Source organism: Rutilus rutilus (assembly GCF_951802725.1).
Source record: "Rutilus rutilus genome assembly, chromosome: 22".
NCBI lineage: Eukaryota > Metazoa > Chordata > Actinopteri > Cypriniformes > Leuciscidae > Rutilus > Rutilus rutilus.
The window spans coordinates 3,827,595-3,845,457 of NC_140227.1; the positions used below are offsets into that span (position 1 = coordinate 3,827,595).

At 40.5% G+C, this 17,863-nt stretch overlaps 1 protein-coding gene across 4 annotated transcripts in view; it reads left to right on the forward strand.

The window, feature by feature from the left end:
- kif21b (kinesin family member 21B) overlaps positions 1–17,863 on the forward strand; it is a 98,509-nt gene that overhangs the window by 27,624 nt on the left and 53,022 nt on the right. For all 4 annotated transcript variants that reach the window (XM_084394833.1, XM_084394830.1, XM_084394832.1 and 1 more), the window contains exons 2-4: positions 10,086–10,308; positions 13,095–13,277; positions 17,514–17,663. In XM_084394833.1, the coding sequence (XP_084250959.1) occupies positions 10,086–10,308; positions 13,095–13,277; positions 17,514–17,663 (556 nt within the window). The remainder of the gene's footprint in view (positions 1–10,085; positions 10,309–13,094; positions 13,278–17,513; positions 17,664–17,863) is intronic.

The following is a 17,863-nucleotide window of genomic DNA, read 5'->3' on the forward strand; positions in this document are numbered from 1 at the left end:
TATCTCATTTCACACATATTTTGTTTCTGTGTTGATTCTATATTAAAATGTCGATACAATGTAATGTATTTTCTCTGGCTCTTGTTTTAAATGATTTTGTTCTGTTATTATGCTTGTTGTTGTCGTCTGTTGACGTTGTACAAGCAGAATGTGGCGGTTGGTCGGTGTGGTATTAGTCCCGCCCCTCCTCCGCTGTGATTGGACGGTTGGGTAAAAAGTGACAGTGATGGGCGCTGCGTTTTACCCAAAGTTGAACATTCTTCAACTCCCGGCGACCTGTAAAATACGCCGAACGCTCATCGCTTCAGCGTGAAAAAGACGCTCAGCGCCTTGTTACGCTCATGGTGTTTTAAAAACGCGGCGCTCCCATTGAAAACAATTGAAAAAAAAAACGCTTTGGTGGACACACGGCCTAAAGAGATCGTAAAACTAATCCATATGAATCGAGCGGTTTAGTCCAAATTTTCTGAAGAGAAGTGATCGCTTTATATGATGAAGAGACTTAATTTAGGCTTTTATCCACATATAAACATTGATCAACACACATCAGTTGTGGCAAACAAGCTCAAGCATGTTCGCTCGACGTGTGAGAACCAATGAGGATCAATAGCCGCTTTCCGACCGGAGGAACCTTTCCACAGTTCCTAGAACTATTGGCTAAAGTACCCGGATGTCGGCGTGTTCGCACCGCAGGAACTAGGAACGACTTTAGTTCTAGGAACTCCATTTGGAGGAACTAATTTAGGTCCTACTTCAGAGTAGGGTCTAAACCAGCACTATAGGAACTACCCGTGACGTTAGTGTACGCTGATGACCGAACACACGCAAAACACCCGCACCCGCCATTTTTTAAAACAGCTATGTAAACACACAGATTATATATTTACTCCAGAAACTAGATACAAACATGGAAAACAGTGATAGATGGGCCTCTAAACCTTTATGCTGAAGAGAAAATCCAACGCAACTTTGAGGGGACCAAGCCAAACATGATTATGTATTTCTGCTCAGCTAGCAACACTGGACATCAACCACATGGCATAGGCTAATAACCTTTTTTTCATATACTGTCTACTTTCTATAACAGTTCTATCTAATAACATGTTAAACAGTACTGTTAGACAGATCGCTAACTAATAAACACAGAGAATGCGAGCATTGTTTGCTCTGGCGTTCTCAACGCCGCCAAAATAAAGGTCCGTCGCTCCGTCAAAATAAAAGTCACCGTGCTTGCGTCACTCCCTTACTCCTCCTACCAGTTCCTATGGCCACTTGGCCAGTGCGAACGCAAACAGCAAGACCGAGTTTGGGGGAGAGTAGTTCATAGAACTGTTTAGAAGTGGACAGTTCCTAGAACTAAGTTCCTGTAACTACTTGGTCGGAAAGCGGCTATTCCCGTGTTACGCAGCAGAACATTTTCTTCTGAAATTTTGGACTAAACCACTCAGTTAATATGGATTAGCCTAGTTTTACGGGACAGAAATCTAAATCTCAGACAGCTGTATTACACACTGCATGAAGGGTAATATTTGAAAAAGCATAATGGGGCACTTTAATTAAAACAAATAAATAAAAGCACTGTGTCCGTGTGTAATTTTACGTTTTTTTTGTGTGTTGTCATGGCTTTTGCAATAAGTAAATGCTGAATGCCTTGTCAGCACAACACAAGCGCCCAAGAGTACTAGCCTTGGCACACACATACATGTCTTTTGTGGTCTTGAGAGACTGCTTTTAAAGAAGTGCTCCTGTGTGCGTCCAACCGGTGAGTGAGACGAATACAAAACGTCTCTGTTCGAGAGACACAAAGCGATGTAGTAAACGAGCGGTCATTCAGATCTTCCGCATTATGGTTTGTCCGGGGGAGAACCTTGCCTCAGCTGGCGTGAACGGGTTCAGGGAATCACGGATGAGATCAGGCTGTTAAAGGGTCTGTCGTGAGAGGAAATGGAGGTCCGTTTCCTGCACCGCCGCCCCTCCCTCATGACCCACTGATCTGTTTTTCCAGGCGCTGGATGGAGAGAGCGAGAGAGTGAGGAAGAGTTGACTTTGGATTTGGAGGGGGAGGTGATGATGTCAAAACAAACGCAGATCCTTGTGCTTTTCTACACACAAACTTCCGCTTTACTCACTTCATAACTGTTATGAACTTAAGGCCGCATAAACTTGAAAGACTTGGTTGTGACAAAGAGTTTATTGCCAGTGGAATGGCTCTTGGCTCGGAGAAGAGCGGGACCTTTGGACAGAGGCCCAGATGAGATTCTCCATCCATAAATGCTGGCTCTAATTGGCGATACTCAACTGCCCATTTGTGTGGGTGGCTTGGAGTTACAGTAGGAGATATCGGACAGAGTATTTACATAAAGTTGACTAATCAAGTCATGATTAAACGCTGTTTGTCGTCAAGGAGATGATCTTTGACTAGGTGATATCTGACAGAACTGACAGGAGAAGAGAAGCTCACGTGGCACCCTTTGTCCTCTCAGTGAATCGTCACGTGATTGGACGGCCAACCATGCATTTTTCTGTCTTTCAGATCCTGTTTTCATCACGCATGTGGCTGGTTGATCGTACCCTTGCCCACTTTAATTTCCTGAAAACAAAGCCCAGGAATGTTGGTGGGCATCCAAATATGCACACAAAAATGTTTGGCTTTGCAATGAAATGTATCTGCCATAAAGTGATACGGAAGCTTGCACCCTTAAAATTAAAATCCTGTCGTCATTTACTCGTTCCAAACCTGAATGGCTCTCTTTATTCTGAAGACAAAAGAAGATGTTTTGTGGAACGTTTCAACTGTTTTCTATGTGATACCGGTTTCAATTCAATGGAAGTCAATGGTCACCAAAACTATTGGATTACCAACATTCTTCAAAATATCTTCGTTTGTGTTCCGCAGAAGGAAAGAAAGTCATACAGGTTTGGAACGGAGTAAATGATGACAGTAGTTACATTTTTGGGTGAAATATACTTTTAATAGGGACTGAAATTGATATTTCAGATTCCTTCATTCTTTAGTATACAACACATTATGCTTTATGGACAGCATTTGTGATGTGCTGTCGATTACCAATAATTTAAACTCATACTAAAGTTTGTAAAACAAACAAAAATCATCTTTACCATAATGTAAAACAGCCATATTCTATGGGGCAAGATATTTTATATTTATATTTTCAAAGAAAGTTGTATTTTTGTTAAAGTACTCATTAGATATATTTCCATCCAACTATTTTTATGCGCATAAAAACGAGAACGCAAGATAATATGATAGCACTTATTGTTTCGTCTGCGTGCTTTGAGGCGCGAGTCATTTATAATGTAGTAAAAAGAGCCACAGTTCTTCCCCGACAACAAAGTAAAAAGAGAAAATCACTTTTGTAACACAGATTAATTGTATTTAATTGATGCAGTAAAGAATATGCAGGTGTTATTTTTCATTTGTTTATTCAATTTCTGTCCCTGAATACTGTTAGACTTCCCTGAAAAACAAAGCACTGTTTATTTCATTTGTACCTTTGTTCTGTTGTATTTATCTATGTTTGTAATTATTTTATTATTTTCCGTGCAGGTTCAATCCATTACAAAATCACCCCAATCGTTCTAGAATGATTCATTCTTTACAAATCGCGCTATTCAAATCATCTGGCGACACTGTTTTCATATCGCAATATATATTGCAGAAAAATAAAATGGCGCAAGTTCAGTTTTTTCCAATATCGGTCAGCCCTACTGAAGACCGGAGTGAAGACGCTGAATATGTTACATTTAAAGTTGTAATACTTAAATCCACGGAAGACGAAGATGATGAGTATATAGCACAGGGTTAATTTAAATAGATTAAAATTTACAGCGTGTAAACATGTAACACGAACAGTACCGTCCAACTGAAGAGGCACAAGGAGGGACTAAATACACATGGGCCCTATTTTAGTATCAAATGCGAAATACTTTACTTAAAAAGTAAAGTATACTTTACTTTTACTTAATGCAAGTAACTTTGTGGGCGGATCTCGGGCGCTGTTGCTATTATACCGGCGGGATAAATTACTCTTGCGCCCGACGCAAATCTAAAATGGGTTGGTCTGAAGTAGCTTCATTATTCATAGGTGTGGTTTGGGCGTAATGTGAAATAAACCAATCAGAGCGACATCTCACATTCCCTTTAAGAGCAGGCGTGCTTGTTCCATGGCGGATTGCTATTATAACGGCGGATTTGCCAGACGCACGCCAGGAGCGGTTCACAGCCAAGGAGACCGACGTTCTCGTCAGGGCCATAAAACACAGAGAAGTGACATTGGGGATGGAGAAACACACCCAAATTAGCTTCGGTTAAACAGGCGTATAATAATTTGGGTAAATGTGTAAGCTAGATTTATGCCTATTTTTTTCACATCTTCATGGACACAACAATGATTTCCCTCATGTGGAATATTTTTCCTTGTAATAATGCAGCCTATGATTTGCAAAAATGAGAACTGCTGCTTCTGTGTAGATGAGAGAATCAAAGTTTCTGCGCGTTGTGCACACGCTACACTACATTATTGGCCAAGCATGCATCCTCAAAATAGCATTTGAATAACATGCGCAACACGCCACTGACTTTAGACTAGGTTTCTCCTGGTCTGTGGAGGAATTGTTTTCTGAAACTGCAAAATAGCACCAGGGAACGTTTGCGCCGGAACACGCCTCCTCTTTGCGCTGATCCGCTCCCGGGAGCGCAAGTTCATTCCCTAATTTACCGATGTGCGTCTGTGGAGGGAAAAGTTCGCTGTTTGCAGGTGCAAAATAGGAATGATACATGCGTCGGTGTACAAAGTCAATTGGGCTGAGTGCAAGATAGGGCCCATGGTGATTAACTAAAAGAGGCTGTGATGATCGGTGTAAGTGTCCATGTGACTGATGAGCGGCGGGGCGCTAGAACAAGGAACACATGTAATGAATGTAAACAAAACCCAACAAACTGAACGTGACTGACTTAAATAATATTTTGCAATATTATTGTTCTCATCAAATTATCACAATAATTATAAGTGTATTATAATTTGCATCCTTTCCTGATGTTATTTCGGGGTTTTCTGGCTTTGCATATCTATGACAGGAGTTGAACTTTGCATAGACAAGGCTGGTAGGCAATTGTATTGCTCTAGACGTGTATAAACAGTTTTAAGTCTTTTGAAACGGTGTGTTTTTTTTATAAATAATAAAATATTAAATAGTTATTCCGGTGCGCTGTCTTACCACATTAACTACCATTGTAAATCCTTTAATGTTCATGGAGAGCATGTGACTGGTGCTGCTGTAATCTGTTATGCTAGTGTATAGTAGCTAAACTATACTATATTAGCTCACAGCATTCCTTTAAGAAACAACATTTTGTGAGAAAGCTACTTTTAACATAACATTTAATTATTATTTTTTGACAATGAGTTTCAGTGGTTATGGCGGCTTCACCACGGTCTCAGACTGCACTAACTGAAGGATGTGGCAAGAAGTTCCCTCTTCAGGCCAGGAAGTGCTGATGACTGATGACACACTTCCTTTTGTTTTGTACACACACAAAAACAAACACACACACACACACACAGAGGCAGCAGGCGGGCAGATGTCTCCCGCTGTCATGTGTGAGGAGCATGCGTGGGTCACGTGACTGTCGGACAGGAATGATGGATCACTGCGGATATTAAAATGTGAGGCCCAACATATGATTTCTTGTTTATGAGTCTAATTTAGAGCCATCCAGATACTTGAACCATATTCTGAATTGCACCTTGACACGTTGGGAAACAACGCTTTATGAAATAGAGGTTGTGTTTGAGTATATCACTTTTGGGGGGGGGGGGGGATTTAATCTCTGACTCATCTAAAGATGCTGATTATGATTTGAGTTAATCCTTTTGCATAATTAAAAATGGATAATGACACCAGTAGCACTAGCTAGTCCCAACCCTATTTAAATTTCAGCCCCGTGGGAATTAAATGACTTTGTTATGCGAAATATCAACATAATTATTTAGCAAAGTGTTAATAATCTCCCTGAGACGTTCAGGAAATTATAAATCGCATGGCTCTTTAAGATAACCGGATCAAGCCTTCGACACACGCTGATCTGAGATCAGTTTTGAGGGCCGTATCAGAGTGTTTGATGGCAGGTAAAGATACGGCGCGTTCGTTCACAGCTTTAAAGCGGATGTGTAATCCTCCAGCGTGGGGGTTATTTTTAGTGTGTGATCCTCTCAGGGGAGCGCCTCATGTGTTGTGTTTGTCCTCCTGATCAATGCGCTATAGATTATGCTTCTCTTCTGACTGTGGAAGAGGATAAAGGAGAGGCCGAGGCCCAGCTGAGGCCAGAGAGAGGAGGATGGGTACATGTGGATAGATGTGTGTGTGAAGCAGAAAGGATTGAGTCTGCATTCTGTGGAGTGTGTGTGTGTGTGACTGTGCATGTGTGCTCTTGTTAATTGATTATTCATGGTTCTCTCTCATTTCCTGCCACATTGGGTGGGTTTGAGCATCCCTCACAGCTGTAGATGCTGATGATCAATGTATCTCACAGAATTAGGCTTCAGATGGGACTAACATGCGCTGCCCGTGTCTGAACTGCTACTGACAGTGTGTTTGTGGTCTACGTTTTGCTGATCTTGCAGGGCCGCCTTTGCAGATCGTGGTGTGTTTGTACTTTGCTATTAAATGTTCCCCAGAAGTTTGCTAAATATGACAAAAAAGCATGTTAAATTAATACATTTATATAATTATATTATGTGTGTGCGTGTGTGTGTGTGTATATATACAGTATTTCACAAAAGTGAGTACACCCCTCACATTTTAGCAAACATTTTAGTATATCTACTCAAGGGACAATAATATAGAAATGAAACTTGGATATATTTTAGAGTAGTCGATATACTGTATAGCAGTATATATTTACTGTCCTCTGAAAATAACAATTCGGAACACAAATTAAGATGTTTTTGATGAAATCTGAGAGCTTTCTGTCCCTCCATTGACAGCTACACAACTACCACTTTGACGCTTCAAAAAGTTCATAAAGATCGTAAAACTAATCCATGTTTTTTTTCACATATAAACATTTCTTTTTATATGTATGTGTGTGTGTGTGTGTGTGTGTGTGTGTGTGTGTGTGTGTGTGTGTGTGTGTGTATGCATGTGTGAAACATTTTAAAGAGGAAAAATTACTGTGTGTACCTTTTAAATTCTAAAAATGAAGGCTTCATCTGAATGTTTTTTTATGGGTTTGGGTTAGGGTGGGTGTAATAATAAGAATTGACTATATATTAGAATAATAGTCTAAGCCTGTGTTATGTCCTCATTCATATCAACGAGCAAGTGGTCGGTCCATACGTAACATATTCTCAGTGTTCCCATGTCTCTCCGGGCCTCTTTTATGTAACTGAGCGAAACAGCCCTGTGTGTGTGTGTGTGTGTGTGTGTGTGTGTGTGTGTTGTGTTTGTTATGAGTTGGTGTGTATCAGAGATGGAGGACAGTAGGACTGTTATCATCCAAGAGCAATGGGGTCTACCTTGGTGGTCATTATTACAATGCAGTTTAAAATGAGATTTTTACATTATCCAGACAAAATGATGAGTATTGTTTGCGCATCACCACTCACTGGTGGTTGTGGATGGTTTTTAGCATGTTGCGATGTGGTTGCAAGTTTTCTGATTGGTTGCGGTTTTACCTTTTAATGAGAGTAACAAAAAAGTTGGCCAAAATGTCCTAAATTATAGAACCTAAAGGCAAGTTGATTGTAATCAAAAGGGCAGGTTCCTCGTGATCTCTTTGAAATCAGTCTTGTTAATTTTGTTGAAGATCATGTTCAGTTCATGTCAGCTGATACAAATGTATTGGAAAGAACTGTCCATAGTAGAGATGAATGTGTATCAGCTAATCAGAAATGCCCCCAAGCAAAAGCTAATTGACTTGATTTAATTAATTGTTTAATGAATTATTATACATTTTTTTTTGCCTGGAGACTCAATTAACCTTGATGTTAACATGAGAAGTGTTTGCGTCCATTAATAAAAGTGCTTTCACCTGTTCTTTCAACCTGGTTGAAAATTGTTGGTTCTTACTGGGTAATAATGAAGCCTATGTCCTCATTTCCTCATAACCACTGGTGCATTCATGTCATTTCAGAATCACTGGAATTGGGAGTTTTTTGGGGGGTGCTGTTTGCCCTGTGGTCTTAAAACAATTTTCACACACTCACTAGATTATTTTACTTGTTCACTTACATTGTCCAACAGTGTATTTACAGGGGTTGGGCAAAATACAGGTGAAACTCGAAAAATTTGAATATCATGCAAAAGTTCATGCATTTCAGTAATTCAACTTAAAAGGTGAAACTAATATATTATATAGACTCATTACATGCAAAGTGAGATATTTTAAGCCTTTATTTGTTATCATTTTGATGATTATGGCTTACAGCTTATGAACATCTTCAAAATTTCTGAGATTTTGAATTTGGGGTGTTCATAAGCTGCGCCATCTTTTTTTTTTGTCCATTTCTTTGACTTCTCCCATTTGACCATTGCACTTTTCAGGGTAGACAATTTTCAGAGAGGCTAGCAATAGCGAGCTAGCTTTGAAAGCATAAGATCCCACCCTCCCTTCAGAGCTCCTCCAAAACACACGAACAAACACATCAGGGAGCAAACACAAGCGTTAAACGACCTCGTGTCTCAAAGCACATAACATTACAATAATTATGAACATAACTTACAGAGCACTGACCGGTCCCGCCTGACTGCTGCACAATCATTCAGGCGAAATGAAAAGATTCGGACCGAATGCAGTGATTGGATGAACATTTTATGGTCCTACACCTTCCACAGACGCCATATATACATATAAATACATTTAGACCACCTAACTTAGTGATTGCTATCAGGATTTGAAGATCCTTTCAACCAGTTTAACAAATAATGTTTCTGGAACAAATCACCTACCCTGCCTTTAATTGACAGCCAGTGACAGTTAAAGATAGTTTGGTATTGTAAGACTGAAAATACTGGTTGGGGCCTGGTCTAATGAGACAAAGGGCACTGCTGGCTAATTAACATTTGACCTCCCCCATACAACCTCACTTCCTCTCACAACAACTAAGAACGCACACAAGAACATGGTTTAATGTGAATGTTTATCATTGACTGTTATGTTTTTTGTGTCATTTGAAATGTCTCAAAGTGAGCGGTACAGATATCTCATATCCAGATAGATAAAATAAAAGGAAATAAGGTTTATAGAAGTTTAGAGAAAACTGGTTCAGAGCCATTTGAGGGTGGTCTCCCCCATCCCCCATGTCACCTGGTCAAAAAGGATAAAAGAAGGTGTTCACGCTCTCTCTGGGGCTCTTCTTTGCTGGACACGAATGGAATAGGGTCTCTGTCTCTCTCTTTCTGTTTCTTTCCCTTTCTCTCTCTCTATCTCAGGTACAAGATGGGTAAGATTCTTTGGTGTAACCAATGTATAATCATGTTCTAGATATTTGAATTGATTGTGGAATTGATCTCTGATATCTGAAATATTAAATTGTTACATGTGATTATTCTAACTGATTTTGACATTGTTCCTTTAATGGTTAAAAGAAATAGTCAAACATTTGCTCACTTTTAGTGAGGCACAGATATTATTAAAACCTTTCAATTATGGAGTCAGATGAATTAACGAGTAAATACATATGATTAATGTATTACAAATTTAACCAACCAGTACTTTGCATGAGTGAGGACAGAACACGTGATACCTTCCCCGTGTATTGGCGAACCGGCAATTGGACCAATATAGCGGGCCTTACAGTATCTACCTCAATTTCTCTCTGATATTTCTTATATTTTTACTATTGAAAATGATGAAAATGATAAGTTTTCTATTTATAATGCTGTATTATTAACCTGAGAGATAGAGATAGAGTTGGCTAGCCGTCCAGTCAGCTTTTTGGCTTTATAAACATTGAACCCCTTCCGCTCTGTGTCAGAGTAGACTCTCAGATTGGTCAAATACGGCAGTTCTCACACGACTTGAATTTTTTTCACGTAGAATTGTCTTTTGTTCTGTTCACCAGGATCCGGCCGCAGATGGCGAAGGAGAAGATTGAGGGATGTCACATCTGCACCTTGGTTACCCCCGGCGAGCCCCAGGTGCTCTTGGGTAAAGACAAGGCCTTTACGTATGACTTTGTGTTCGACTTGGACGCCCAGCAGCAGCAGATCTACAGCGCCTGCGTTCACAAGCTCATTGAAGGCTGCTTCGAGGGATACAACGCAACTGTCTTCGCTTATGGACAAGTAAGGTCTTACACACTTGATAAAACGATGTGTGTGACAGATGAGTTGTTTGCAATGCCAAAAATGGTTCAAAGATTAGCAAAAACATCCACACTTTATCTGAATCGTATTAAACCTTCTTGTTTGCACACCCGTATCGTCAGCTCATTCATTTCTCTGAAGAGTAAGTATTAACACGGCCGTGACCCTGCGACCTTTCCCTCAGTGCTCGGGTGATGCGACAGCTGTGCCTGGCGTCTTTTGTGGGTTTCACTCGTCACACGCTCTTCAGGTTTACAGCACCTAGTGTGCGGCGATCGGGGTTAATCGCTCAAACTGTAACTCTGTGTGTTAGAAGATGTATGATAGTGGATGCAAGTCTCCTAAAACATGAGTGGACACTTGAACACCTGACAGGAATAGTTCTGCTAATGTTCTAATAGTTCTGCTAAACACAAGCGTTAAAAGAACACAGTCGCTTTATTTACTGTTTAAACAGAGGAATACTATAGTGAGAATGCCCTGTTTTTTATTATCTATTGTTATTCCAATTATCTAAAATGATTAAATTCCCCCTGTGGTGGAAATCAAGCTTTTAATGTTGTTTAAATGTCTGTGTGGTGTTTTTAATATGCTTTAAGACAAACCCTGGGCAAATTCATAAGTTGACACCATTGCTGAGTATTTTCTCCTTAAAGGGGTCATATAATGCCATTTTTGTACAAGCTAATATGATTCTTTAGGGTCTAAATTAAAAGTTTGTAATATACTTTAATTAGTATGGTAAGAAAACACTAATTTTACCTGGTCAAAAACAGCTCTGTTTTCAGCACGCCGTTTAAGTGCATGTGTCTTTAAATGATAATGAGCTTTGCTCACCCCGCCCCTCTGTTCTGTGCGGACACCGTTTGTAATAATAACACAATAACCATAACGCGTTGTTCATTATAAACGTGGGATTATGAATTATATTGAGAACGCCGTACATAGAAAACATGCCGTAATGTACCCTGAGTGTAAACCTTAGCCGCATTCATCGTGAAGCGTGCAGCAAGCGATTTGCAAAGATTAATATAAATATTAATATAAAGGTTAATAAAACGTTACACTCACTTCTTCTTCTGGAGGTACAGCAGGAACACAAATAGTTGGTACCGATCCTTTTTTCAGGAGCAGCTTCTTAGCAAAACGAGCTTTATAACGTTACTGACCCTCGTTTGTAAAGCAGTCTGGTGTCTGAAATGATTCGCGCAAACATGAAAGCATTGACGTTGATCGTGGGGAATATTCCCTTCGAAAACAAAACTCAGCCACTGCGTCTTCAGCGGTTCGGATTTAGGAACATCAAAATGACTGTGTTCGTTATTACACCCAAGAACACAACACCACAATCGCTTAGACGCCATTCTGCTCCTGCGTATCAACAATGACCACGCGAACTATGATTGACAGCTCGCTCACGAGCGAGGGCGGGTCTGTGTTGAAACGCTGCTGTCAATCAACAATCGTGGGAGGGGTGTCCGACCGTGTGACGTCACAAGATCGAACGGCTTGATTTGAGACAGGGGGAAACATATAAGAAGATAAAAATAAAAAAAACACTGGATGGATTTTTATCATTTTATGATGGTTGTGTACAGGCACTGCCAACACACATTTCAGTACAATCAACTTGTAAAAGTGCATGTACCATTATATGACCCCTTTAAAACTGCAGTGAACCAAAGACAGTCTCAAAAACACAGTTTGAAATCGCTGGTGTTTCTGACGTCACAAACTACCTTGTAACCAATCAGATCAACGTGTGATCGTCAACCAGTGTATCTCTGAGCTGAGTGAGTGAGTGGAGGCGGGGCTCAAATTGCATATTCATAGAACTGCGTATACTAAATGAGGCAAGGATGTAGAGTTACATTCAAGCTATTTTAAGGCATGAAGTAGTTTTCTTTGAAGGAAAAAACGTTTAAATATGTAATTTTGGTGATCAAAGATGAGTTTTAAGGGATAAATTATTGACTCCAGGGGGACTTTAATAGTATGTGTAATTATTTCTTGAACATTATAATTTGATGAATATTAAACATGGTTGTTGCTGCTTCACGCTGTGCCTAATAACGCCTCTTGTTATGTTTTGGTTTTCCTCAAAGTTTCAGCAGCTTGACATTTTGGGCTGAAAATGTCTTAAAATGCAATTTTTAGGTTCTTAGCCAATTTTAAGATTTAATTTAATGGATTTTATATCAAGAACTTTGACATGAAGTAAAAGCGATGTGCATATGAAATAATTTTTTTATTTTATTGTTATTAAATTACATTTAATCACAATTATAATTTAATTTGATTTAGATAAAATTCATATAAATAGATTATATATGTACATCAAGACACAACTACAGTTTTGGCAGTTTATTTAAACAGAAATTTTATAGAATTGTTGAAGCAATTTGTTAGTGTAAAGTTATGCCAATTGAAGTGTGTAATCACTTCAATTATATAAATGGTAGATATTATGACATTTAATAAATGTATTTTTTTTATTAGTTAAAACTAGTATTTTCGCGTTCAGCACAGTGGGCCAAAGAATTTGAGAATTTTAATTTTGCGCATGGCTTCTTGCTGTTATACATTATATAATACAATTTAATAACAGCAATGAGACTCAAAATTGTTAAATGAAGACCCAATAAAGAAATTGACAAAGCTTTGATGCTGAGAATCTTAAAATGGCTGAATATTGCCAAGTTACTCAATCTCTAGTTGTGAATGTGTGTTTTGTGCACATGTGAATGTCTTGCTCTGTCACGCAGACGGGTTCAGGAAAGACCTACACCATGGGCACTGGCTTTGACGTGAACGTGACGGAGGAGGAGAAGGGCATCATCCCTCGGGCAGTGCAACAGCTCTTCCAGGGCATCCAGAAGCGCAGACTAGAGGCACAGAGCGCTGACATTCCCCCGCCGGATTTCAAAGTCAGCGCCCAGTTCCTGGAGGTGAGACTACAACCAGACTGGCTAATTTAATAGGCTGTCCATTTAGGTCTCCTTATGATGGTAATTATTATGATTGTGGTTGAATTGTACGAAAAAAAAAAAATGGTGTAGGACAATTTTCACTCAAAAACAATTCCACGTTTAATTCAATGTGTTACTTGTTTAAAGGTGAAGTGTGTAGTTTCTGTATCCTAGTGGCACCTAGAGGAATTACAAACATACAGCATATTTTCCAACAAACTAGCAAATGCCTCTTTTGTGCGTCACATGCCTCCCCAACTCAAACCTCACAAACACATCTCTAATGCCTGGTTCAGATTACACAATTTTTTTGTTTGTTACGATAGTCACTGTGTCAGATTACACGATTTTGACTCCTAAAATCTTGTCGTGTCGTGGACAAGAAACATGTCAGACTACACGTCGCTTTCCGACCAGTCATCGCGTGCCGTCTCACACACACACACACACGCACTCACTCACACATACGCACTTACACATACATACACCAGTGATGCGCGGGTCAATGTATAAACAACCCGCACCCGACCGACGTTTTCAACTAACCCGCCCGCAACTCGGACCGCAAAAAAAGAAAAAGAAAATATTGTACCCGACCCGCTTCCTGACCCGCATTTTTTAAAAGTAGTAAATGCTCATCGTAGCGTCATTGGGCCATAGACGTGTGTATAAGGCTGCGAATAAGGGCTGCCTCCGACAATTTTTTTATTTTTTTTCTAGTCGACTAGTAGTTGTTCATTTATCAACATTGATCAAAATTAAGATACAATTTATACAAAACGAAAATCTTTTAAAAAGAGTTTTCTATAAAACAAAACTTAATGAAGTCGTCAAAATCATGTTTTACCAAATACAGCGCCGTTGCTAGGAGGGCGCCAGCGCCTCTGCCTTTCAGCGCCTCTGCCTCGCGAGTGGATGATAGACGCCTAGCAATGATACCTTTAGTGGTAGTATACCTTTAGTTAAGTTATACCTTAAGAGTCTTCGTAGCGCGCTAAGAGACTATGTTATCGGAAACCGCAGCCCATATGATGCGTAATGGAGATTCCAAAGCGCTCTTCTTTGGTCAGAACCATGGAGAGCGGATAGGTCTGTCCTATGCACCGAAACTTTTAACAATGCAACAAAATATTTAAAGATATTAAAAAATTAAAATCTATATTATGTATACGCACAGATAATATAACAGTAGGCTATATTAGTCAATATTTTTTTATTAGGTTAAGCAGTGATTGGATAACGTTTTTTTTTTATTATTATTATTATTTTAACGTTTTTAATTTAAGGCCCACCCACAGTTGGTCTGGCCCATCCAAAACTGGAATCCTGGCGCCGTGCCTGGTTGGTCGTGCCAGTTTTGTGGCTATCAAATGTGTAAATAGCATCGCAAGAAGTAGCCTACACATGACAAAGCCAGCACTTTGGTCATCATCTTTCATTATTTCGGCAAATGTCTCCCACACTTTGCTCTTTCTATTTGTGTATTTGCGGAGCTTCCACTCCCCAGTCTTCACCTTTTCTCTTGCCGCCTCCATCTCTACCTGCAGACTGAGCTCGTGCATCATCTTCGCGCCAGTTATTCAGCCAATAAAGTGTAGGCCTATGTATTTCATAGAAAATTGTGTCTAGTACTATATCAATTACAAAGGTTTAATTGGCATCTTTATTTCAAACGACCCGACCGACCGCGACCCGAATATCATTAAAAATATTTTTGGATGACTCGTAACCGCGGGTAACCGCGGGTGACCGCAGGCACCCGCTCATTTTGGATCAACCCGCGCATCACTGACATACACACACACGTTCACTCACTCGCACACTCGCTCTCGCTCACTCACTCACTCTCACTAGCACACACACACACACTCACTCACTCACTCACTCACTCGCTCGTGCATACACACTCTCACTCATTCTCGCTCACTCACTCGCGCGCACACACACACACACTCGCGCGCGCACACACACACACACACACACACACACACACACTCGCACACTCGCTCGTGCATACACACTCTCACTCATTCTCGCGCATACACACACACACACACACACACACACACACACTCACTCACTCACTCACTCACTCACTCATTCACTCACTCTTGACGGAACCCGTCGTGGAGGACCGAAAAAAAAAATGAAACATGCTAGTCTTTTTACCATGATGTCATGAAGCATCGCAAGCATCGTAGGTTGTCGCCCACTATGACACACTATACGAGATGAAACGATCGAATCTTGCGTCCCGACGCCCGTTGTCGTTTACGAATCCCCACGACGGGCTAAAATCGTGTAATCTGAACCAGGCATTACGTGTGCTTGTGAAGGCATGTCTCGACAGGTTAATATAGGCTACTTTCAATAAAAGGTCCAACATATTAGCAATACATTTAGCTGTGTTGCTATGTGTCATGAGTAAGCAATCGAATAACACGAACGCAAGTGTCTCACTTATCATAAACCCATCCAACATATGTGCATTTTTTTGACATGATGCGCAACAGCTATTTGAGTCTGTCTAACTGGACACAAATAAACATTATAAATTGGTACATTTTGACGTGTTCACATTTGACGTAATCTTTGTAACCTTGCACTTCTGTAACCGAAGCTGAATGTCTTTCCCCATGTAGCGCGTCAGTCCCACTCTCGCTATTGGTCGAGCCGTAAAGAGACTGACAGATCTAAGCGAACTGCTCTCGATGTTTAGATGGTGCCTGGGAGACTCTTGAGGGAGATAAACGCATCAATGGCATACTGATAGCAGTCAATAAACATTAAACTGGGATCAGAGAATGTATTTTGACAGAAAATCTTCACCGTAAAGTAGAATGTAGGGCTGTCGATTTTTGAGACATGAGTGTTCATTGAATCCATTGTAAAATCGATTTTCCATGTCTAAAGACGTTTCCATTTTAAACGGCAAATCCACGGACAACTAACAGGCATTAGGACGAACGTAAAGAGGGCGCGCTGCGCTTGACACAAGTCCGCAAATATTCCTGATGATTTATTGGCGTGAAGTTTCGTGCACAATGACAAACAGGTGTGCAACATTCTCGAAAAACAATAAGCAGAGTGGACTGCCATAACAACAATGAAAAACATTACATGGCTGTGTTTACGATTAGAAATGTCAAACAATTGTAGACCGTAGCCGAATCTGTATCTGTATACATGAGACTGTCTGAATACCGGCAGAATTCACATTTTTGTAGTAAAAAGAGACACATTATGCAGAAGTATAATTTGCTGTTAAGTGTGTGTGTCAGAGCCTGCAGTCGCTGTGTGACGCGCGTTCGCTGCGGGCGTATCGTGACGAGCTGGACGCGCTCCCAGAGAAGGCCATTAAAATCTATTCCCTGTTTTCGTTTTCGAAACCTGTGTTGGTTGGTCCGATCGATTGTGCAATTGATTTTCGAACGTAAAGTGACAGCCCTAGTAGAATGACTGAAATAGTATTTTCTTGTAAATCATACTGCTCTAATCTTTTATCTATCGTCATTAATCATTTTGTACAGTGTGTATTGGGTATGTTGGAAGATGGCTGGAGTCCCAGTGTCTTGGCCTCATCTCGTAACGAATGTGATTGACATCTTGATGACATGGAGAAACCCCCCTCGCACGTCCATGTTTCTTGGAGATGGGTCATTAGCGTGACATCAGGCGAGGAGGAGGCGCACTGACAGCAGTGTCGCTGTAAACCGATTACCCCCTTCCTCGTGTAAAGTCTGGCTTAGGTAATGAGTTTAAACCTGTAACAGGGCGTTTTAACGACCCGGGCTGCTTGCTGTCTGGCACGGGCTGCTGTGTGTTCAGCACAAACGCGGCTCACCGATTCGTCTCGCGTCCCGCGGCTGCGAACGGACGGCGTCCCCCGGGGCGGCTTTAATGGGGCATTAAGATGCCCTTATTTCATTAGTCTTGCACTTTGTCTTTCTATGTTAGCAGTTTGATTTATTGTTTTGAACCCTGAATTGATTTGATCAAGTCCTTGTGTGTCACTTCCCCGAGTAAAGGATGCTCAGTTGCAGTCTTGCTGTTGTGTTGTGTGAATTACGTTATCATTATTTATCATTTCCTTGTCCATCAGCTTGTGTGGTCTCTGGGCTTCCCGAGGTCAAACATGCAGGGGCTCTGGCCTTTTGACCTTTGCCCTCTGAAGGTCACTGTGTGTGTGTGTGTGTGTGTGTGTGTGTCCTGCAGCTTTATAATGAGGAGATCCTGGACCTGTTTGACAGCGCACGAGATCCCGAGGCTCGAAACAGAAGGTCCAACATTAAGATCCATGAGGATGGGAGCGGAGGGATCTACACCACCGGAGTGACCTCACGGCTGGTCAGCTCAGAGGAGGAGGTCAGATATCTAGGTTTTCCGTCATTTCAAATCAACATGAATTAAATTTTTTTAAAAAGAAATTCACTTTTTTTTTTTTTTTTTTTATGTGCATCAGTGCACGGCATTCTAAAAAAATGTAATGCTGTGTATTAAATAATAATTAACATTTTTTTGCCTCTGTGTAAACAGAGAAAAAGAATTGTATCCCAATAATATAT